The sequence below is a fragment of the Sebastes umbrosus genome, chromosome 2, assembly GCF_015220745.1.
Source record: "Sebastes umbrosus isolate fSebUmb1 chromosome 2, fSebUmb1.pri, whole genome shotgun sequence".
NCBI classification, from domain to species: Eukaryota; Metazoa; Chordata; class Actinopteri; order Perciformes; family Sebastidae; genus Sebastes; species Sebastes umbrosus.
In genome coordinates, this window is record NC_051270.1 from 36,280,265 (window position 1) to 36,306,119 (window position 25,855).

The 25,855-nt window shown below is 39.1% G+C and overlaps 1 protein-coding gene across 2 annotated transcripts in view; it reads left to right on the forward strand.

Moving 5' to 3' along the window:
• The window catches only part of mapk8ip1b (mitogen-activated protein kinase 8 interacting protein 1b), an 80,609-nt gene extending 67,621 nt beyond the window's left edge, over positions 1-12,988 (forward strand). For both annotated transcript variants that reach the window (XM_037750370.1, XM_037750366.1), the window contains exons 10-12: positions 1,081-1,151; positions 3,196-3,294; positions 8,534-12,988. In XM_037750370.1, the coding sequence (XP_037606298.1) occupies positions 1,081-1,151; positions 3,196-3,294; positions 8,534-8,606 (243 nt within the window). In that variant the 3' untranslated portion in view covers positions 8,607-12,988. The remainder of the gene's footprint in view (positions 1-1,080; positions 1,152-3,195; positions 3,295-8,533) is intronic.
• The last annotated feature ends 12,867 nt before the right edge of the window (positions 12,989-25,855 follow it).

Consider the following 25,855-nt stretch of genomic DNA (forward strand, 5'->3'; position numbering starts at 1 on the left):
AGACACAACATATACTGTATTGTTGCAGTGATTTGTCAGGAAATAAAATGTGTACATTAAGAAATGACTTTGCAAACAAAGAACTTTGTCTCCAATCCCAAACTCCTAAAACACAACTCATCTTTTCTAATCATCCGACCAGAAATTATGTCTTAAAAGGCCAGAAACTGAAACATTAACAAATATGTATACCATCATCTTCATTATGAGTTTCCCCCTTACTCTTTAGTCACATTTGATTGGAGAAACAGAATTCGGACAGACCCTCTGCAGATACACCAATTGGTTTGCTAACAAGGGTAATAGGCATCCACCCCCGTTTTTTATTTTTTATTTATTTATTTTTCAATTAATATTTTTTATATTATTATTTATTTTATTTAATTATAAAAAAAAAAATTCTGCACTGGATCAAACTCTGCAGAGAGATCTTTGACTTTTGGTCAAGTTGTGTTTCACATAAGGCTCTACATTGTAGTTGTTGCTTTTTATGAAATAATTTATGAGACATTATGTCTGCAATTTGGATTTGTATCAGACATCAACAGACCATTTTTCCTAATATATAATATATACCTGTTTTGAAAAAGTCCATTATTAAAAAAAAGTACCTCACTGCACCGGGGAATCCAATGCAAAATGTCCCAAATAAAGATCTTTTCTAATGAGCCGCTCATCACACTTCCCAGAAGTATATCATATGTATGCTATAGTACTTTGTAGTGATATAGTAATCTGAGCACTACCTTCAATACGTACAACTTCAATATGCTGCTTACGGCTTAATAATAGCATAATAATAATACAATAATATAACACTCAGAAAGGGGTCATTCCGCGTTATGAGTACTTTTACTTTTGTACATTGTGCTGTCAATCATGTTGTACTTTTACTCATTCTGAATGCAGGACTTTCACTTTTATGATACATATAAATGAGTTTAACATCCAAAGACGTACCGTATAGTGGGGCAAATACAACATGTGTATTTTGTAATGGTTCGTAAGTGTAGAGCAAGCAGCCTTCTTGATGTTAATCGAAGACATTTATTCTGCCTCTTTCTCGTGTCCCGTTCACAGAGCAACGAGTGCAGTCACTTCTTCCAGTTAAAGAACGTCTCCTTCTGCGGCTATCACCCCAAAAACAGCAAGTAAGTAAAGGTAGAAAACACAGGGGTCCGATCCTAACGTCCACACTCACAGACTCACAGACTTTGAGGATTTAGGGCTGTCCCTCTGTCAGATCGTCAAGTGCATGAGGGGCCCTCTCTTGACATTTTGAGCCCTTTATGAACACTTCCCATTAAGTTCGCATTTCTGCAGACTCTGCCAGGAGTGGATTACCCACAATTCATAGCATTGTGTCGTTAAACATAGGGTTACCATGGTTACCAGGGGAAGCCCGGAGGCGTAAAAAAAAAAGGTAAACAAAGATGACGTCACATGGGTGTTCAGCCAGACATATTTAAATTTACACAGAAACATTAACATTAATGATTTAAAGCCCCTCCCCCCCTCCAGTCTATTGTGGCATTTCTATGATATTTCATGTTTATTTGAGTCATTTTCTGACTAAGTTGATCAGCCACATTGTTTGCCAACATTTTTTTTGACAAATAACTTAATTTTGTGTTCAAAGTAAAAAAAAAAAAAAAGAAGAGAGTTGTTGCCAAAATGGGATAATATGATGTGTGACTATAGTAGAAGCTGCAGGTCAGACGTCATCCTCCAAGCAGCAGGCGCACTCATGCTCATTTGAGTCTGAGCAGCAGCAAACTGATAAATCTGTTAATCTGTCTGTTTGTCTTTCTAGTTAGTTAGCTAGTTAGGTGCAGTTAGCTAGCCCAACTTGTTGCATCAGCTAACTGAGGGTTTTCATTTGATTCTTTATTTTCCTCAACCTTAGTTTGATGTGTTTATTTTCACAATGGCATTTGTGTGTACGGTGAACCGGTGAAATCCACGCAGTGAATTACACAAAATCCCACCAGAAGAACTAGCACAACACACTGACTGTTTAAGGGGGGACATTGAGATTGGGCCAGGGACTACAATACCTAGTCAAATGTTCTGTACCGTCTGACTAGAATGAAAGAAACACTCATTTTTTCACCCTCTGCTAGAGTTCATCTGCAGAGACCAAACATTAACTTACCAAATGGTGTCGCTAGAAATCAGCAAATGTCTCAGACTTCAGACATAGATCCAAATTCCAATCCGGCAACAATAGAGTAAAATAACAATATTAGTTTAAATGTTCTGTATAAATAAAAGCAGTGTTAATGCCAAAGTAAACCAGATTATTTCAAACCTAAATTATTGCACAAAATTATTGTACTGTTAAAGTCAGTATTGCACAGTTGAAGATATAATAAATTATGGGATATAGCTCCTGATAGGGGTAACAAATAATAAATATATGTTGTGTATATATATATTAACAAAATTATGTTAATGCACATCACTGCACAACCAGTTGACAGACAGTGATGTACAAATTCACAGAATAATGACATAATTGTATTCACATTCTGTTCTCTTCAGAACAGTCGTACGTAAAAGGAATCCAGCTCAGAGTCAATTGGTTGCTGCTGGGGTTTTCAGCGACATTTATATATATATATATATATACACACAACAATGTACAATCTAATGAATAAGGCCTGCTGTTTTCTAGTCTAGACAATGGTATATTTGATCCTAAATGCAATCTATTTACTTTATGTTGATAACGTCTAATAAAGTAGAATAAATTAAATGTCTATTCAGTTTGAACAGCTGTCAAGTAAATGTTTGTACAGGTAGTCACACAGGACTGACATTTGGATCATGTTCTATGACAAACACAAAACGACGTTGCACGTCGTCAGTAAGGGCGGTTGGTGAGGTCGGCATCGCTGCATGCAGACTTGCTGTTGAGAGGGTTTTATAACCCACCTCCACTCCCCGGTGATTGATTTGGGATGGCTCTTAATATGGCGGACCCTCCACGTGAACGCGCACACGGAGTGGAAGTGGGTAGGGAGAGGGTGTGGAGCCTATAGCCTGGAACTGTTGTCTGCCTTCTGATCAAATGTGAAACAGCAGTTTATTATTATTAATACATGACAGCAAGAATATCAACAAATAAAGGTGACGACAATACCAAACACCCTCTTTGGAGTGTCTTATCTGTATTCCCTGTCTTCTCTGCAGGTATTTTGGTTTCATTACTAAGCACCCAGCAGACCAGAGATTCGCCTGCCACGTGTTCGTGTCTGAAGACTCCACCAAACCTCTTGCAGAGTCAGTAGGGTGAGTTGGACTTTCTGTGCTTTTGCTCTTAGATATTCATTCTTTGCATGGAGGGAGTTTGTGCATTTACTTCCTTTCCGCTGACACATACAGATGCACGCTCTAGTTTAGGGATCTGGCTGAATGTGATTAGAAAGAGCTGATCTGGTACAGATCACCGATTTGTTGTTGAAAACTAAAGTCCTGGGTTAAAAAATACTGTAAAAACCCAACACTTCCAGGTTTTCTTTAAATGATTTGTAAAGGTTTAATATTGTATTATAATATTCTATGAGACATTGTTCAACATTCCATAAGTTTGTCATGATCTACTTACATGTGTGACTTTCTAATATATATAACGCATTCCTAAGATTGTGCAGGCGCTTTCTAGCTATCATCTTGTTAAATTTCATTAGATCCTTCAAAATAAAGAGGACCAGTCTGGATCCGGTCTCTCTCTCTCTCTCTCTCTCTCTCAAAAACAAAAACACTGCTCTTAAAATGTCAAAAGCTACCAAGTCACAGCATGGCTTTTTCTTTGGTGTTCCTCGAGGTCTTAGTGTCTTAATGTGATATTTTGGAGGGATTTTTGATCATTTTTATCAATTCTCGAGTGGTAAAAAAATGGTTAAATTTAGCACCACATCTGTGTTACAAATGGTATCAACCCAAAAAAACACAATAGAGCATGGAAATGGCCATCATATATTTCTATCATAATGTTCTAAGCCCTTATCTGCTTTCACAATTTATTTAAATTAATTAATCAATCAAATATTTCATATTTATTTCTGATTAATGACCAGAACAATTTGACCCACAGTGCTGAGCAGCATCTCAGGTTCCAGCTTTCAGATGATGTACACCACTTCTATGTGACATCTGCTGCTGACCTGCTATCTCCTCCTAAAGACCCCCTGTACCCCCCTAAAAAAGACAAAAACAGGTCTATTGTGGGTCTCAGAGGGTTAATGATTTTTCTGAAGAGCAATTTAAGCACCACCGTTCAAGTAATTTGTAAAGACCAACAGCCAGTTCTGATTGGCGCCACATCAATTGGAGCATCTTTATATTGAATGTCAAAGATCCAATCCAATTTTCTTACAGCGTCAAATAATACCTCAACTTTAAAGAGCCTGTTTCTTTCACACTGTAAAAAAAAAAAAAAGTTGAGAAAATTTTAAAGCAACAAACTTCAGGGAAATTTTGGGTTAGTTTAATTTAATTAAAATTAAAAGTTAAATTAAGTTAATTAAATTAAATTGATTAAAAGTTTTGACTTTGAGTTTATCAAGTTTATAATTTTTTATTTACTCTTAGTCAATGAGCCAGACCCCCAAAATTTGGCCGTCGTGCCACTTTGGAGGGACCATGTCTCATAGCGATTTTTTTTAAAGGTTTATATCCCTAGTGTTGGAAAATGCATGATAGCATTACAGCAATGGTAGCTTTCTATGTGCTATCACTCCTTTTTTCATCCCTCCATCATTAAAACTTTTCCATCTTTTTTCGCCATTTTACACATAGATCCAGTATAAAAGAGGGAAACCAACACACAATATCATGAAGTCATTTATCGTTGTAAAGCTTAGACTATAATCTATCCTTCAGTCACATTGTCATGACACTGAGGTCAAGAGAATTTGACCTTTGACCTCTAATACTGCAATAGGGCAAATTCTGAATGCAACTCCAAATGCCCTTTTAACTAACTCCATATTGATCGATTGTACCCATGGATAGTTCCAGCATAAATAGCACAAAAAGAGCTTTAAATTGATATATTATATGACTAACAACAATAACAACATTTCTTATCAGAATAAACGTAACTTTGTGCAGTTTGTATCTGATAGAATGTTCAGAACCTTGCATTGGATTCTGTTATTGGGGGCGTTTGTAAATGGCTTTCTTAGCAGCAGAAACACAAAATAATACTAAAACTAAAAAAACTGTACTAAGAAATTAATTCTCTATCCATTATTTTATGTTTTCTCATTGTCAATATAAACATGTTCCAACTGATGAGGCCCTGACTCAGTGGCAATGGGTTATATTCCAGGTGATATGTGAAAATGATATGTGAAACTTGGTACACTTGAACAGTTTGGAGCCCTAAACATTTGGAGACATGGAGCCATCGCAACAAAATTACCATAACCAAATTATGTATTTTGCATCATATCTCCTGTGCCAAACATGATAAGAAAGAAAAGGTGATGTTTATCCCTATGTTTGGATGGCCAATGTTTACAATGATACCATTCACAATATCATAAACTGTTCAGGTGAATAGTTAATGGCGAATTCAGTGATGTTGTATGAAGCAAATCACACTATCTGAGAACCGAGGCTAGACTTTATAATATCCTGTCTGTTGCATATAAAGTCTTAATCCTTTTGTTCATTAATCCTGACAATACAGTGACTGTGAAGAGTTTAACAATACTTTTACTTTTACCGTAACATGTTTGGCACAGGAGATATGATGCAAAATACATAATTTGGTTATGGTAATTTTTCTACCAAACAACTGATCATGCTGGAACTAACAGTGTCCTGGAAAGAGCGTATGGATGAGGCCAATGAGAGGAAGCGAGACCAAGTACCAGGAGCTAGTGTAAGAATGTAGAAGGCAAGGCTGGCGAACTCGCTGTGAGCCTGTGGAGGTGGGCTGCAAAGCATTTGGGCACTGGGCAATGGGTATCACCGGGGAGGCCATAGAGGAAGGCCATCAGATCCATTACTGAAGCTGCAGAGAAAGCCACCAGACTGGCTTTGGATCAAGAGGCTAGATCCATGGGCGACTGCTGCTGGGACTCAAGCTGGGGTCTGATCAACCCTGGCTGGGTCGCCTGGGCGAGAGTGTCTGATGTTGAAAGACCCGAAATACCCAATGACCCCAGGTTCCATCGCTGATGATGCATCCCGGCACATCTGCAGGATGTATCTTTCATCTTTTGTGTTTGACATTCTTTTTAAGCTTTAAGTTCTTATGGTCATATTGAATATTGCTCTCCTCTTTACAGTCACTGTATTGTAAGGGTTAATGAACAAAAGGATCAAGCTTTTTAAAACTCTATAAAACATACATGCACATAACAGACATGATATTATAGTCTAGTTAAGTAGTAGTAGTTAAGTCTAGCCTAGGTTCTCAGATAGTGTGATTTGCTTCATACAACATCACTGAATTCACCATTAATTATTCACCTGAACAGTTTATGATATTGTGAATGGTATCATTGTAAACATTGGCCATCCAAACAAAGGGATAGACATCACCTTTTCTTTGTTATCATGTTTGGCACAGGAGCTATGATGCAAAATACATAATTTGGTTATGGTAATTTTTGTTGCGATGGCTCCATGTCTCCAAATGTTTAGGGCTCCAAACTGTTCAAGTGTACCAAGTTTCATGCCTTTATAAAAAAGTGAACATCATTTTCACATATCAACTGGAATATAACCCATTGCCACTGAGTCAGGGCCTCATCAGTTGGAACATGTTTATATTGACAATGAAGTAAGAGTGAGAAAATATAAAATAATAGATAGAGAATTAATTTCTTAGTACAGTTTTTTTAGTTTTAGTATTATTTTGTGTTTCTGCTGCTAAGAAAGCCATTTACAAACGGCCCCAATAACAGAATCCAATGCAAGGTTCTGAACATTCTATCAGATACAAACTGCACAAAGTTACGTTTATTCTGATAAGAAATGTTGTTATTGTTGTTAGTCATATAATATATCAATTTAAAGCTCTTTTTGTGCTCTTTATGCTGGAACTATCCATGGGCACAATCGATCAATATGGTTACAAGGGCATTTGGAGTTGCATTCAGAATTTGCCCCATTGCAGCATTATAGGTCAAAGGTCAAATTCTCTTGACCTCAGTGTCATGACAATGTGACTGAAGGATAGATTATAGTCTAAGCTTTACAACGATATATGACTTCATGATATTGTGTGTTGGTTTCCCTCTTTTATACTGGATCTATGTGTAAAATGGCGAAAAAAGATGGAAAAGTTTTAATGATGGAGGGATGAAAAAAGGAGTGATAGCACATAGAAAGCTACCATTGCTGTAATGCTATCATGCATTTTCCAACACTAGGGATATAAACCTTTAAAAAAATCACTATGAGACATGGTCCCTCCAAAGTGGCACGACCAACCCCCTGGCTCATGGACTATCTATGTTAAAATAACTTAATCTATAATGTTTATGCTGTATCCACATGTTGTTTTCAGTTAGTAATTGAACTTCACTTCACTTTTGATAGGGATGCACCGATACCGATACCAGTATCGATACCCGGTACCAGTATCGGGTATCGGGTCCGATACTGTGCTAATGTACTCGTACTCATACTCGTAAAACGGCTCCGATACCTGCCGGCCCTCACTTTCATTGCGCCACTGGGTTTTGCTTGCACCCTCTGACTCGCGCATGTGTTAGACTTCTTGGTCCGTGTTTCAAGACGGGTCGCCAGGGTCTACTGATTAGTGTAACACAATATAGATGTGCAAGCTGCTGCTGAATGCTGACAACGACCCTGATGAACACCAATGTCAGTCGCAAGGCGTTGGTCCCTTTAAACAATTATTGCCGTGTAAACTAAAGGCATTTTCATTTTGTTCAAACTCTACAGTGTGCCTTGGATCATTCTTTAAGGAGACTTGCATTCCACCCATGCAATAAGCCCTTCACAAGATTGAATAAGCACCTGAATGATCCAAGGAGCACCTGTATGTGACTACCACAAAGACCCAGCAGCGCTTCTACTCCGTTGTCTTCATGTCACTAACGTCATTTCTAAATAACTCAACAACACTTCTGTACACGAACGCCCGGTTTCGAACATCGGTCTCCGGATTGAAAGGAGTATTATTTACGCAAATGCGTTTGCTTTGCAAACTACATGGCGTACACATGACACACCGAAAGCAACAAAGGCATCGTCATTGCACGTGAAAAGACAGCCGCGTCATTCATACGCAATTTGGTGCAACTGGTCTGGCAGCCTATTATAGCAGTAGAACTTGAACAGAACATGAACCGAAAATACGAGTATCATGTTTGAGATTTTGAGAAAGAGTAGTGAAAGAAACCATCTATGAGAAAATGCATTGAGAATTGTCAGCTAGTGGGACAGAAGCTAACTGTGGCTCTCAATTGGGGTGCTATAACAAAGAGTGTGTACTTTTAAGTGCGTTCTAGAAATGACTGAAGCACATGTCTTTGTTTTTCAGGAAAGCCTTCCAGTTGTACTATAAAGAGTTTGTGGAGTTCTCGTGCCCTACAGAGGACATCTACCTGGAATAACCCTGCCCTGCCTTCAACCACAGCCCTGTACAGTACACTGTATCATAACATAATGTTGCATGAAGGACAGACATATCTAAAATAAAGAAAAAAAAGAAGAAAAATTCAAAAATTAACACATCTGACAAACAAGCAGGAGAAGAAGGATCACGTATCGGAACCCTTGGTGAAACCTCTGTGCAGCAAGAAGAGATGAAAATGAGCCAAAGGAGGAGTCTTGAGAAAGGAAAATATGCAAAATGGAGTCAGTGATGAGGCGGTGACCGCAGGCTGCCCATGGAAAGCACAAACATTATATCACCGCAGCCTTGGCAGCGCTAGTTAGCCTGTAGCGTCATCTCAGCAGGTGTCAACACTGAAAGACCGGGAGCCATATACTGGACCGCACCAGCTTGTATTTGCACCTGACAAAAGAAACAGCGGCTGAGATTTGGAAACAGATGAGTTTGTCTGAGCATGAGGGAGGAGTATATCTACTAAATAACATTCTCACACTGAAAATGTACACTAAGTGAAACAAAACCATGTATGAACAGTGACCTTTATCCTTGTAGCACACCTGATACCAAGGTGATATCCACATTGTTCAGTGACAACATAAGAATCCACCCTAAAACACTGTTATAAAACCAGCTATAGGTGATGCTCTTTGCATTTTGGGTCCTCTTTAGATGTTTGGTGTTGAGGATAAACCTTGTTTTTCGTATCCAGACAATTTCATCAGCTGTTTGACAGCAGAAAATGTTCTAGCCATCTGGAACATCAATGGCAGGTTTTGGTGTTCGTAAAGCTTCAGTTTACTCCCAAATGGACGCGTACTCGGACGGCTACGGACACCACGGATGAGTAGTAGTCCTGATTGTACTGTCCGATTTATGTCACGCGGACCCTTGCGGACCCTCGTATACTTGCGCATGTGGAAAGTTCGGCTTAAGGCTCACTACATATGATCTGCAGTATGAGCTGTGCACACTGCAAGGTGGGGCTAGAGCACAACGCAGAGGCACAAATGTAGCATATAGGTTTGTGTCGCAATTCGCCAAATAGCAGGAAAGAACAAAACAAGCCTAGCAAAGGCCGTGTTTTTTCAGTTTAGCACAAAGACGAGTAAGGGCCTGATTAGAGCTGAAACAATTAGTCAATTAATCAATTAACCATTTTGATAATCGTTTCATTGTCATTCTTAAGCAAAAATGCAAAAAAATCAGTTTTCAGCTTCTCAAATGTGAATATTTGCTGGTTTTCTTGGTCTTCTACGATATTAAACCAAATATCTTATGGTTTTGGACTATTGTTTGGACAAAACAGATAATTTGAATATGTGAGCTTTGACTTCGAGAACATTTTATGGAATAATTGATAATGAAAATAATCCCAATGATTAAGAAGGGTTTGGGTGCTTGAAACCCTTTTTATTCCTTCACGGGTAACTTTCAAACAAGGTCAAAGTTGTACCTGATTCAATTTTAAGCGCGGTGGCAAGGCGTAACCTACAAGTGGTGTACAATGCCCGAGCTAGCACAGCTGCGAGGTCCGGCATCTTCATGCTCTCCATTGGCGAAAAGTAATCAACGAAGATGTGAAGCAATTCTCTGCTGTAGATCATGTGTAGAGGTCCTTAGAATAATAGAGCCACCAATGTTCCACAATGAGACAGGGAGAGGAGGAAATACAGAGACCGATTTCTACATCCAAAAGAGAAGGCAGTAGACTAGAACGCGATGCTAGACGTTTCAGTTGCCATGTTGATCGGTTGGTTTTCTGTAGGTTGAAGGGCATTCTGGGAAACGTAGGTACAGAAATCACTAATTGAAGTAAGAGTAGACAAAGCAGGGTGGACTAAACATCTTTAACATCGAATAACAAATGGCTCCTGAAATGCACTCAGCATGACAAAACAGTGTGAGGGTGTATGAGCGTGGATTTTTCCTTTCAAACTTTATAGCAGCTTCTATTGGTACTCTAGTGTTAAGCTAAACAGCCCCCACAATTTGCCGAGTAAAGCCTTTAGTCCTTAATTCTTAGTCTAATGCCAGACACACTGCGCTTCTTTACTGTGTGTTTTAGGTATATAAAGGCTTAGGCTCCTGGGCGGTTCAAGACGAGGTCCGACATACAGAATTCTCCTTCGTGTGGTGTTCTAGAAACTTGCTCCACATCAGAAAGCCTAAATGCTCTCAGTGTGGCGGTGATAAGATAATGAGGCTGATTCTCGGGACAGTAGGTACGGGCGCTGACAAGGGAGCAAAAGAAAAACTCTGGTGTCTTCATATCTTCACTAGTAGTGCCTCTTTTTTCATCAGATCATTGTGACCTTCCTCAGTGAACATTATCACATTTTAAGGGAATGCCATTGGAGTGTGTGTTGAGTTTAAGAGTTTGAATGCAAATTGTGATGAAGGAGTATGTTTGATGTGACTTGGGCTTTTTTTTTTTTTTTCACTGCACCAAATGTGCTGTGCTGTACCTGTTCTGTCACAAGTCATATTTCAGAAGAGTGAAATTGTGCCAATACAGAGCCTTTATATGGGCTAGAGGGAATACCCACAAAAGTGCTTTAGTTTTTGAGATACCCATACCGGAGGTAGAACAAAGGACAACGATGTTTTTTCAAATTCTCTTAGGTCTCCTACATAGGAAATGGATACTTGGATAAAAATATTTGACTTATATATTTGCCAAAGCTGCCTAAAAGTAAATGACTACATTCATCATAGACCTTCACATCTGATATTTCCGCTCATTGTACTCATGTGTTTGTAGTACTGTATTTCCTCAATGCATCAATGCATTCACATTCTTTTTCTCACACATGTAGAGGAACCCCCTGTCCACTATCACACAAAATGCAATCGGAGCTTGCATTATGGCCTTACATGAGTTTAGGTATATAAACTCCCATTCACAACATCACAACATCTGTCAATTTAACCACTTTTGCAGTAAAACATTTTTATATAAGAATCCATTTTCTATATAGGAGACCAAACAGAATATGAAAAAAACATAGTTATGCTTTGTTCTATCTCCGGTAGGAGTATCTCAAGATATGGGGTGTCTTCCCTCTAGCCTAATATCTGTGACCCGAGTAAGAAGCTAAACAGACAAGACAGAAAGATTAAACTAAAAATCAACGTTTAAAATATTTTAATCATCCATGGTCCATTTCAATACTTTGACTTTAGATAGTCTGCATTTACAGCCCAGTCTCACAGCAGTTCGTGAAATAGTCATGAAATTTAATGTATTGATTTGTGTACATAGACACGAATCACACATTTTTTGGTGATGGACAGCGTGAATCATTAATTCTCATGTAATCCACGTAATTGTGAACTGATGTCCGTGCCCCGTGTAAAACCAGAAGTCAACGGTTGATTTATTTTTGTCCCGTAACTTCCGTACTGAAGTTACGGCAGTTCCGGTGTTAATTTTAACCCAACCCACGATTTTTTCATAAACCTAACTAAGTAGTTTTATTTTGAAAAGACTGGAGCATAAATCGTCACGTTCGTCATGTGTTGCTGGATATAACACACAAAAAATACGTTGTTGAAAGTCGTGCTGAGCGTCATGAAAAAAAAAAAGGAAAATGCGTGTCTATGGACACAAATCAAATAAATTAAATTTTGTGACTATTTCACCAACTGCTGTGAGACTGTGTTGACATTTAATACACTGCTCGGCTACAGCGCCCGTTTAACAAGCGTCTGACAGGTTAGGAATGACAACTTGGACGATGACAACTGACAGATGACAACTGGTGTCGCTGGAATTACGTTCTGTTATCCATGCTAGTGCTGTGAGCTAAAGTTATCGATTTTGGTGGACAATAACAACTTTCCAGCATGGGTACAGCACAGTTGTCCTGCAGTGAAAAACAAACCAGACAGTGTGCTTCCTCCATCATTTATCACTTACACTAGTTTCTAACAGATTATTTTATGTGATCTATATTTAACAAAAGATAAAGTATCTGTAAAAGAAATATTAATTAATGAAGAGTGTGGAAAATAGTCAATTCAGCCATCTCACCAGTCCCCACGGTTTGTTCCTTTCAACAAAAAAAAAAGAAATCTGAACAAAACAAAAGGAGTCGTCTCCTGTTGATGATCGAAGCCATCGTGTTCACATCAAGAGAGCAACACTGACTTTTATATGAGTTCCCTTCTCAAGAGCCGATCAGGCAGATAGGAGAAAATGTACTGTAGTGGGGGCTATACAAAGGGTGTATAGACATGCCATATATAAATAAATAATTTAATATCTGTAATTATAAATATTACATTGTATTGATTCAACATGTAGTATGTGAAATTTCTCTTTATTTTGGATTTTTTTTTAGGTGTGGATTATTCTTTATTTAAAAATTTTAATGCAGATCTCATGGAGTCTTGTCATTATTACGTTTGGCATCACCTGCATATATACACACATTTATATCACTGTGTTTGTGAGGTCTTGATTCTCATCGGATGATCTGACTGACTAACGGCATCCCTACATCTCAGTTGGTGAGTTAAATGTACAGTCATAGCTGACTTGCTTGTGAGTGGGTTACTAATGAAGTAACACACTACTGAAGCAGTGTTTTCATGTGTTGTAATTACACACATTCTTACTCTTCCATAGTTATTATGACAACTTGTACTTCTAAACAAGTACTAGTCTTTGGCCTACTGTACATTAGTTGGTGACACAATCCTCTCTGTTACACTTATTTGTTTGGGTTATGTTGCAGCGTACGCATGACTTTTAATAAGTAGTATAGTATTTTTGCCTTTATTTAGAAGTGGACAGTATAGAATGCTACAGGAATGAGTCCTAAAACCCAGAAATGAGTTAACATTTTAGCACTTCAGAAGTTCCCTCTTCTGGAAGTCAATGGGTTTTTTTGAATGGGTTTTTAGTTACATGCCTGAAATAAGTTCTGTGGTTAACACAAGCTGAAGAGACTTTAACGTTTTGTTCTACGACATAAAAAACATCAATAAATACCTCACTTGTGAACTTTGAAGACTTTACGTGTCTTAAAAGAGGCGGTTTGCTGACAAAGTGGCTATATGAGACTATACAACGTCATCACCTTTACAACCTCGTTGTGCTTTAATGACCGTGGTGTAGTTCGTTTATAGCCTAACGTTCTTCTGGCGATTGCTTTCACACAAGAAATCGTAAAAGTGGTGTTCATTTTTGGAGATTATCTTGTTGAACAAAACGTGTAAATATCATACACGTGTGTTTGCCACAGACAAACACACATGGGAAAAATCCCATTGGCTTTTTGTCAAGGGAACCCAGGGCGACGCTAACTTCCCGGCCTACACAAATACGTCATCCCTGGAGCACTGGTGATACTGGGTCAATTACAACTTTTTTAAAACTAAAAAACACGGCTGACCGAGTCACCTCGCCATGTTCCTCTTTTTTGTCATTTCATGCCAATTGTCAGGTGTCACTTGTTGTTACCATGGAAACATGGCTCCTAAAAGCATGGTCACACATGCGCCAATGCCGTGAGCATTTCCCGCCGAGGCGTTATTCAAACTGAAAGTTCACCAACGTTGAAGTGAGCAAATGCAAAGATGCAAATTTGCCACCGGAAGCAAATGTTGTTATTTTTTTGCCCCTGCGCTCGTATAGAATGGAAATGAACGTGTGAAGTGTGACTGTGCCTTAATTCTAAGTAAGCCTGCGAGTGGGGAGTCTAACTGTTGATGCTTAAAATACTGTATGTCTGCCTTTACTTTTGTAAAACTGTATAACTTGCATTAGATTCATAAAACAACACTACAGATCAGTGTTAAATATCTCTGTGGAACCGGCCTCTGTTCAAAACCCCAGCAAAGTGTAGCTGAGCAGAGCTGTGGTCTGTTAACATGAGCTGTTGTAACGCTGTTTGGAAGCAATAGAAGATGTACACAGAAGAAAATTGTTTGAAAAAAGGGAAGCCAGGGATGTTTTGCTAAACAAGAATTGCATCTAAACCTGCCTCCCTCAGCCATCATTTCGGGGCTACCAGTCATGAAACGGTTATGACAGGGAGTCGCTACCTAACTTAAACCCTCAGCCGCTCTGAAGTTTGAGAAGGAATCTAACTGAACATGGACTGAATAAAATATTGATAAATCTGCAAAAATGTGGGCAAAGGATTAGTAATTATTTGCGCCTTTATTTGCTACAGTATATTTTTGGTATCATTGGGCAAAAATTCCATAATAACCTTTCAGCATATTGTAATTCAAGTGTTCTGAGAGATAACTAGACTTCTGCTCCTCCTCATGGCTCTGTTTTCAGGCTTTAGAAAATCTAGACTTTGACCAATCACAGGTCATTTCATTGAGAGAGCGTTCCTATTGGCTGTGCTCCGGTCATGTGACCAGAACTTGGCGTTCCTTCAACAGATTTTACAATGGCTGCTAGGTCACAAACGTTCTAATTTTACAGCTAAACCGTGCACTACAAGATGATTCTGAAAACATTTGAGGAGAGAAATAGGCATTAACGTAACATAATATTGATTCATATTTGATCAGCGCTGCCTAGTTTGATCGTTTTGTTGGAGTTTGCAAGTGATTGACAGCCGGCTCTCATAGACATCAGCTGAACAGCGGATCTCAGATCAGCTCTGACTGCTTGTTTTCCTCCGGTCTGTGAAATCCTGCAGATGTAGGGAGATGTTAGTAGCACCGGAGGACACCGATATAGCGACCGTTTTATATAAATAACGTTTTTTAATATTATTTGCTCCAATCTCGTCTACTTCAGCTTTAATGCAAAAAGAAACACATACACATACACACTGCCAGGTTGGGCATAACATCTCATCATCATCAAAATGTATGAATAACAACATTATGGAAGAGTCAGGGCCCACAGTGCATTATGTGTGAATGAAGAGGAAAATGGGGTGGCACTGCCTGAAACTATAATTTAAAGGTCTTGTAAGAGGTGAGATGTTTATCTTTTTTTTTAAAAGCCGGTTTAAGTTCTATAACACTCAATTCATGGAGAAATACACACAGCCCAGAAAGTGTGCCTTTAAACGAGCATCAGGATTTCTGTCCATTTGTGATGTCACAAATCTACATCTATATATATACATTTATATATATATGTAAACATTGTAAATGTTTCCTAGTTTAATTAGTTGTAGTGTATGTGAATTACATCAGAGGACAAAAAGTAAATAAAAATGGCCACAAGCTGTTGCCTAGCAACGCATTTCAATAGAACCATAAAACCATAGAAATAAAATAGGAGTGGCCAGCAGATCAATCTGTGGGTGTACTAGGAAGTTTCTAGTTCCTGAAAAGGAGAGCATTGCTCTCAGTGAACTTTCCCTGAGTAAAGGTTATAGTCATTTGACTCAAACAAAAGAAAACGGGATTATGCGGAAGTCGGTCTCCACAACGGTCACTATGGCAGCGGCACTCGTAAAAATATCTGCCTCTCTGACCATCCTGCTACATTGATTTGAATGGGAAATATCCGTTCTACTCTTACATTCTATTTCTATGGCTGAAACAGAGCGATTCAGACAGAGGGTAAATACAGGCATACTCATGCAGACGGTATGAGGTAGATAAAGTTTTTTTTTTTTTTAACATTACAGCATGTAAAGATGTTCTAGTAGAAACATAAATTACAAGTATGAACATGAAAATGAGCATGACGTTGGACCTTTCTCAAATCTCAATCTCATAACTTGATAAGTATCGAAATACAAGGAAACGTGCACAAGGTTTTTCCTGTTTTATTTCAACATATTTTGCTGGAGCTGATCCTCCCTGCAGGACAGATCCACCTCATGTATTTGCAACATGATATGGTTATGTTAGTAGTATTCCTCCTCCAGGTTGGGTTGATAAGGATCTTCAGTATCAAGTGGCGGAGGAGGAGGACGGAGGGGCTTCTCACCGTAATCTGCAGCAACACAATGACACAATCTGGTGTTTGCCAAGTATCCAACAAATGTTTTAACAACATTGTTTAATCAGTGTTCAGTGTTGCCTTAGACACACAGCACTTGGTAGCCTGTTTGTTTGATTATGAGTTGCTACTGAATAAACTGATAGGTGGCTTTCTTACCATCAGCAGTGCTAACATACTCTTTGAAGAGTCCGGGGTCAAAGAGCAGCTCTAACTCTGCTGTATCTCCATCAGCTCTGCAACACCAGATGAAAACAGTGAGGATAATCACACTGTGGAGGCCGCTGATATCAGAAACTCAAACTAATGTCTATGTCTACATGCACATGATAATCTATGGATGATAATCTGAAAAAGGAACTATTACAGTTACAAAGTGTACATAGGAACCCCGTGCACGGCAATCCCCAGATAATGGAACAATTGAGCTGCTCCATCCAGTGAAATGTGGAGAAAAATCTGAAGTCCAGATGTGCTGAGGAAGTCTACCATTACCAAAAACAAGTTAATTCAAGTGTGCTATTAGTATACTTCCTTTAAACTTTAAATAAGAGAGTATACTTTCAGTTTACTTTTTTATGTATTTACCAGAGATATACTTTACAAAAGTATACTTAAGTATACTTGGCTTGTACTGACAAGTATACAGAAAAGTCTAACTATACTTGGCTTATATTTGTACTTAACCTTTTGATCGAGATATACTTAAGGAAAGCATAATTAAGTATTCTTGCCTTAAAGGCCTACAGAAAGGTATACTTGGCTTGTAGTTTACTTCAATTCATCAAGAATCTTCTACTTTTTTGGATTCTCCGTTCACTGTGGAGGCATGCGAGAAAAACATTTTTTTTCTTTTTATCATCACAAAACATCAAGGGTCACCACGAATGAGTAGTAGTCCTGATTGTACCGTCCGCTTGGCGGACGCGTTCCACACATGCACAGTAGATTGCTACGCTACCACCTGCAGCAAACTTCCACACAGAGCCTATATGCGTTACATCCTCTGATGATGAAATTTATGTCACGCGGACCTTTGCGGACCCTCGTATACTCGCATATGTGGAAAGTTAGGCTTAAGGCTCGCTACACATGATCTGCAGTATGAGCTGTGCACACTGCAAGGTGGGGCTAGAGCACAACACAGAGGCACAAATGTGGCATATACTGTAGGTTTGTGTCGCCATACGAGAGATTTGAGAGAGATTTTAATCCACTCCTCTCTGGCAAAAAAATAAAAGAGTGGTTGTTGAACTGGTTTTCAGGTCTGCTGTTCTGGGCAATCGTATCCGTTTTGGCAAAGTTCACCTCAGCATTCTGAGAAAGGGCATGTCATATGAGGAGTGGACGCATAGGTGTGCCGAAGTTTGTTCAGTCACTGACGTACGTTGGCACGTATGCAGACAGGTGCAAAAACAAATCGAGCGTAGCGTTAGTTCAGGCAGGCCATGATGTCAAGCTCTGCTCATACGATGGCGATCAGCTGATAACAGCTGATCTTAAGCCAGCCCAATCAGCTGATGCATCAGCTGACAGATCAGCTGATTCCTCTCTATGCATTCATTGGTCAATTTCATACAGGGTGCCTTATTTAAGCTGCTTCAGCCGGCCTACCGTTGCTGCTTCCTCTACAAGCCGCTCGCAACCCACCTCCACCCCACCACCTCCTTTTAATACTGTTCTAGGGCTGGGCGGTATGGCCTAGGATAATATCGCGATATTTTAGGCTATATCGCAATACACGATATATATCGCAATATTTTCAAATATCCTCTAAGCACTTCATAAATGCTCAATTTAACCCTTTGATGCATCCAATCACACCAATATTATGATCTTGTAGTCCCTGCAGCATATGTCTGCATTAAAATCTCTGTTGATATTCATTAGTGGTTCTTTGGAACAATTTTAATCTTTCATACAAAAAGGGTTGGCTTGGAAACATTACATGACAATTTGTGTTCGATGTTCGCGATGTAGTCGTTTTCTGTACCGCGCGGGGGACAAGCCGCGATACATCGACTATATTCGATGTGTCGCCCACCCCTAACTGTTTATGACTTAATCAATGTCAGTTCTGTTGTCATTGATTCCGGCTCTGTTCTGCACCCAGGGGGGTCTTTGCTGCTGCTCTCCCTGCCTTTGGCTTTCCATGTGTGCACATGGAAGGGCAAGGAGGAGTGCTCTCCTTGCCTCATGCTACCACGTAGGCTCGTGGATCCACGCATGCGCGTGGATGGGCAGGGAGGTCCCAGAGCAGAGCCATACCGCCAAATATAATGTATATATTACTGCAATGTAATAAGTGTCTTTGACTAAAGTGGTCCTGACTGAACTACAAAAAGTCCCAGTTTGTACTTGTTAGGCATAGATGCTGATAGCGTTAAGCTGCCTTCACATGATAACAAATTTGCTCTTCACTCACTGCAAGGTAGGGCGCAGAGCCTTGCAGACCCTTACAAAACAGAAGTATACTTCAAGTTTATTTATATTAATTATTTTATATTTATTTATTTATAAGCAACCACTCATATGTTAAGAGCCACACAAGAATGTATGATCATTTCCCAGGAAAAGACTGAACGCGTCACAGTCTCTCACACAAATAAAAGGAAGCCGCAAAGCCTCTTTATGAAGCCTATGAAAAGATAAATACCCTTAAGAAAAGGAAGTATACTTAAGTATAGTTCAAGTATAATCCCAAAAATACTTTATGAAATAAGTATACTAATATCAATGCACTAGTAGTATACTTGTAAGTGTACTACTTACTGGGATTAAATTGGCCCACTTTTTAGTTTATAAAAGTATGCTTTTAAGTATACTTTAAATGTAAGAGTAGTAAACTTTGAGTACACAACTAGTTTACATCCAAGTTGTGTTTTGTACCGCAACTATAATATGAACAATACTACAAGTGAAATTATAGGTATACTGTTAGTTTACTAGTTGTAACCCACTTTTTAGTTCATGAAAGTATACTTTAAAGTATACTCTCCATAAATTACTAGTTTAATAGATTTTACTGCTAGTATACTTGTACGTTTTCTTTAAGTGAACTCATAGTACTTAGCCAAATATACTTTTCTGTAAACATTTCAGTATAAGCCAAGTATACTTGGACTTTTCTGTATACTTGTCGGTATAAGCCAAGTATACTTAAGTATAATTTTGTTAAGTGTATCTCTGAAATGCACATAAAAAGTAAACTGCAAGCTTACTCAAACATACTTATTTTAATTTTAAAGAAGTTTACTGTGAGCACACTTGAATAAAATGATTTTTTGTAAGGGGAGGCAAAGCACAGCTCAGATATAATATGACATGAAAAAGTGCACAAGGACCGTCATTCTCTGTTTCAACAACAACAACAACAACATTTGCAGCAGTCCGTGTTTTCTGACACACCCTGCTACAGCCATTGCTCCCTCACGTCCTTGATGAATTTTTAGATATGCTATCTTTCAAGAAACTATTCAAATAACAATATCACACCAAACTGCCAAAAGCCTCAACTTGTGCTTCAACATGTTCACATGACGATTATCTTAAAATAGAAGTAAAGAAGACCTACCTGCTCAGCACAGGTGCAGAAAGTCCTCCATAAATCACAAAAGAGATGATGAGTAGAGCCATGAGGCCTTTACTGATCCCGTCTATCTGCATCGTGGACAGCTTGTCTTGAGCAAACCACTGCATCAACTCACAAGAAAAGCCTGGTTCTAGAATGAGTTATTACATTTGTTAGTCTTCAAAAAAAGAAAACAAGGAAACGCTGAAAACGCTCTGAAATACACATTCAATTACACATAATCACACTGTGAACGGAACGCAGAAACTAAACGCAGCACCTTTCTCAGTTTGGAGACAAACAAACCGATTCTGCTGTTGTGATGACTACAGGTGCACAGGTGCAAAGAATTTCCCAGTAAAAGAACGGTAAAGAACTGGCGCAGGGTTGCCATTATGTTACTGTACAAATTAACATTATTATACTGTCACTGAAATGTACAGCTTTGTACTGTTAATGAAAAATACAGTATGAACTGTTTTTTTTTATTAATTTCACATTATTTTTACAGTTAATTTACTGTTTAAAGATACATTGCTGTTTTCCCCCTTTCTTTTACATTATCTTACTGATTTTGTTTTAATGCACTATTTACATACATTTTAATAAACATTATTTTTTGCCTAAATGAATAGACTTAGCAGGTTACAGACATAGGAATAGTCACACTAAATACAATTAAAGGCACTTGTTAGTGGAAAAAGGCTATAATAGATTTGTTGACACTTTTCCCAAAATGTGTGTCTATAGCTGGCTACAAGCACAGAATGCAAACCATAACAACATGTGAGTGAAGAACAGAGCTCATTCACTGATTTTACAATCATGTACACTGTACAAACCTCACATGTGCAGATCAGGTCCCAGAATTAAAAAAATACTGCATGAAACTGTTACTGATGATACTTTAGACAGTTGATCAGCAGTAAAGTGCTGTTTTTTAAAGAATGCATTATAGTTGAGTTAAAAAACGGCCTACGAGCGTAATTTAACAGATTTTCTTTTGTATTAACAGTAAAGCACTGTTTTTAGCAATAACAGGTTAATACTGTTGAAATCCTGCTGTATATTAACAGCAATTGTTCAAGAGAAGAGTCCATATGAACGCCACCCTCATGTCGCATTCACGACCTCGGAAGTGGAAAGTTTCTGAAAGCTCAGAGTTTACGAGTTTCGATGTGTTTGTTGATGTTGTCCGAAATGGGGGCGCCCATGGAAATTCATTTTTCGGTGCATAATAAGTTAATGTATTGTAATTTTAGTCGTATATTGTTTTTCTTCATAATTTTTTTTAATAAGTCTGGGGAAAATGTCTATATTGGTAAATGGACTTGCATTTTATATAACGTTTTTCTAGTCTTCCAACCACTCAAAGCGCTTTACACTACATGTCAGCATTCACCCATTCACACACACACATTCATACACTAATGGCAGAAGGCTGCCATGCAAGGTGCCAACTTTGCCCATCAGGATCTAATCTAAATACTCATTCACACACCAATGTCTATGAGTCCGGAGCAATTTGGGGTTAAGTGCATTGCACCCTGCACTGGTTGCCAGACTATCACAGGGCGGACACATAGAGACAGACAATCATTCACAATCACATTCAAAACACCAAATAAATGATTTATCCTATTTTAGGTAAAGGATTTATTAAACAATATTACTTTAAAATATACTTTTCAGATTCAGGAGTACTGGTAACAGGCAGTGTCGGTACGCAGCATATATGCAATACCGGCAGTTCTACATTTTACTCCTTGGCGTACTGTGACTTTTTCATGCGTACCGGATCTTCTCACAAGCTGTCGGTACTCTCCTCTGCCCTCTCCATATCAGGTTCTCTGGGAGATTCATAATGGAGATTCATAATGACGCAGCGTCAGGCAGGATATGACGTCACGCAGTGCTCGAAGTGGGCCAGTATGCAGCAGTACAGAAGATGCTGAAGCCTGGCTGTTCACATCAGAAGCGCATTTCTCTGTGCTGGTCAACAAGCGATTCTGATCCTCTGCTGTTCACTATCCATCTCTCACTCTGTGTCTGTGTGCTTGTGTGTATCTGCTCCTCTCTCTCTCTCTCTCTCTCTCTCTCTGTTTAGACACAACTGACACATATGTAGAATAAGTAAATGATTTAAAACCTACGATCACAAACAGCTGTGACACAAGACTGTTTCTAATAGATATAGTGGATGGATTTTGAAAAGTGATTGGGGAGAGGGACTGGGAGGGAATCCGAGGAATCAAAACTCTGGGGGGAGAGAGGGTGTGCTGTAATTTATCAATACAATGTTCACGTCCCGTCATTATTAATGAAAAATGATTGAAACGTTTTCTGAATCTGCTCTTTTGATTTATAGAATATGATTTTACAAGGCAAACATTTCCAGACTGTGATAAATAATAAAAACAATTAAAGCTGCAAGCAGCGATGAACGGGCCCTCGCACCTTCCCGCACGTCAGGGGTACTGGCGAGACGCCGGTCGACACACCCGTACATTTCAGTGACCATCGGACACTGCACGCACAAGTTAGACGTTATTTCCTTGCCTCTTTGTTTTTTTGGAGCAAATGTGCTCAGAAAGGACAAAGGGGGGTGTGATGTGGGGGGTTGAGAATGTGTATGTTTATATTTAAAACTAATTCAAGTTTATGTATTTGATCTTAATGTGTGTCAGATAATGCAGTGGGTTAGAAAAGATGGTTAGTTTGCATGCAAGACCTTGTCTATATGAAGCATAAACTAAACACATCAGGTGTGGCAAAACCAGCTACCCAAATATCTCTAATCTTTTAACTTTAATCTCATAATATTAAAACTTTTTTTCTCATATTATGACTTTTTAACCTAAACTTATGACTTTTTTCTCGTAATATTACGACTTTTTTCTCGTAAACGTATGACTTTATTCTAAAAATCTAAGATTTATTTGTTTCCTCATTGTGGCCCTAATACTCTGTCGTACTCTTGAGTCTTAACAGTTAAAAATAAACCTCAGTCAAGTTGATCCAAGCTGTCAGACCAGTTCAGACACATTTTTCACTGATGTGAACTCAGATTACAATCAAACTGTAGATGAGATCAGGTGGCAGCAGCAGCAGGGCGGTGACTAAAAGCTACGGTTTGCAGTTTGAAGCAGCCTTCACTAAATTTACAGGAAGTCACATGTTTTAAGAGAAATGAGACGTTGTTTCCTCTTAAGCGTCACGTTAATATTTTAGATTATAGCTTCTGTGTACTTCTGTGTACAGTGAACTGTGCAATTATTTGTGCAAAAGACATCAAGTAGTCCGACTCCAGCAGCCATGACCTATGAGCAGGTTCTGAAATGAACTTTTTTCATTGCCTGCCACTGTGGCAAACAAGTACCTTTTTTTTGTCTGCCACTCAGAAATGTTATCTGCCACTTTTGAAATCTCTGCGCCAAATGAAGGAACAAGGCAAAAGTGAGCATGGCTCAGATACCCCCGCTCACTGCTTGATCCCTACTAAAGTAACACCAAAGGTTTTGCCATTTTGGAAAAACTCAAAAAAGGTTTGGGCACCGTGGACTTCTAACCCCCAAAAGGCACAACTAGACCACACTGTCAACCATCATACCAAATTTGAAGTTCCTAAATTAAATAGTTTTGCTCCGGACACGAAAATGTGACAGGTGAACGGGCGGACGGACGGAAGGGCACATGGAACGCTATATATCCCCAACTACTTACGGGGGTATAATAACATCTTAGATCTGATGTCATTCAATGTTCAATATATTTTACACAAAAAACATTATATGCATGGTAAATTACAATATTCGAATTACACCGTGGCTTCCGGGAGCCCTATTTTTCGGGGCAGGGAGGGTACTGTACACAGTACTGTACTGTACTTTGTTATTGTCATCTATAGGGGTTGTTTGCATAAAAACACACAATTCAAATGATTATGATTATTTAAATATTTGCTTTGATTAGAAAAATCTTGGCAAGCTGTTGAGAGCTAGTGTTAGGATGTTAAACAGATCATACTGTAATTCCCTCTCTATTATCTATTTTATATTGCTGTGAAAACATCTCCTTCAAACAACTGGATTTATTCAAGTTTCTCGCCAAAAACATAATTTTACGAGGTTACATTTGAACAAGACGATAACGTAATTTACCAATAGTCATTTTTCCTGAGCTTGGGTTTGAACGCCACATAGTAATAACAACTGCCTAATGGCACCTCCATTAACATTAGTAGATCTGTTATTTAACCAAGCAGGACTGTGCTGCCCACCGGCTGCTAACAGGTAACATTACTAACTCTCCTCCTGGCCAACAGGTTTGTTGTTCACAGTGTTGCATTATCAAAGAAAAAACAGGGTGCGTCCCTCAGGCAGTGTCTCCGGTCCAAAACAAACAGCAACATGTTACAATGTGCTTATGCGTCATTGTGCACACGTTACTGTGGAAGGGCATCAATACAGAGGAATCAGTAGTCACGGAGGCTTGAGATACCAAGGAATCAGACAATAAGGAGTCTGTTCTCTATTCCCTCCCCTAATATTTTTTACTGTCTGCCAAAATGGCGGATGGCCTGCCAATTTTACCTGCCAACAATTTACCTGCATTTGGCAGGTGGCGGTTGCTAATTTCAGACCCTGCCTATAAGTATATGTGAATAATAAGTACAATATACAGCTGAGTGAAGGCAGGCAGTTCAGAGGAGCAGAGTACAGCAGAGACTATGGTCCTGGAGACCAAATTATTAGGCTGAATGTTTCAGGGAAAATGTAAATGATATAACTCATATCAAACCCGACGTTCAGGAATTATCAGCCTCACATGTGACTGAATGGAAATGACGATAAATAATGTAAAACGTGTTTGTTGCTGACAGACAGACTCTCCGTCTCTCTCTGACTTTAATAGTATCATTAATAAAAGTTAAAGGGACTGTTTGTAACTTCTTACACGTGTAAATCATTACGGGTCGGTGTCTCATGCGCGCTCACGTGTGGCTACGCTGTTCAGACAAGACTCCAACAGAAACTACACGGAAGCACCAAAACCACAAAGTTCTATATAGTGAAGCCCGTCTGTTAAACAGTGTTGGCTGCGGTCAGAGACCGTAGCTTTGGTCTCCAGGACCGGAGTCTCTGCTCCTTTGCTCCTCTGCCTGCTTTGCCTGCCCTCACTCACACACCGCGCTTGTTCTCACTCTTTCGTTCCACTCTCACATGCATGCGTGCACACTACACACTGCAGAAGAGTTAGTTTAGCTCTGACAATATTTAGTGAATGTACAGTGGACGTTTGTGCAGAAATAACTGCTGCAGCTCCTCCAGACCAACAGAGGTTTTCCGTGTCTTGTGAAGTGACGGGGCTCCACAGAGAGAAAGGTTATCGTCTCCGACCAAAACTCTGAGATCCCCTGTTCCCTCCGGCCGCGGGCGGGAGGCTGAGGCAGGAAAAGCCAACACTAGAATCAGCATTGATTCATGGGAGACCTTCGTCTGGTCAGCAGTGTCGGCGTTAGGGGCGGGCCATGGGGGTCCAGGCACGTACATGTCTTCAGGCCAAGACTCTTTTAAAACATGTCAAATTTGGGGAAGATTGGACAATGTATAGTCAATTTACAACAACTTCCTGTTTCCTGTAGGGGGCGCTATGACGTTCACTCATAATACCACATATATGTCTTCAGGCCTGGACTATTATCCAGCTTGTGAAGTTTGGAGCAGATTGGACTATGTATAGTCAA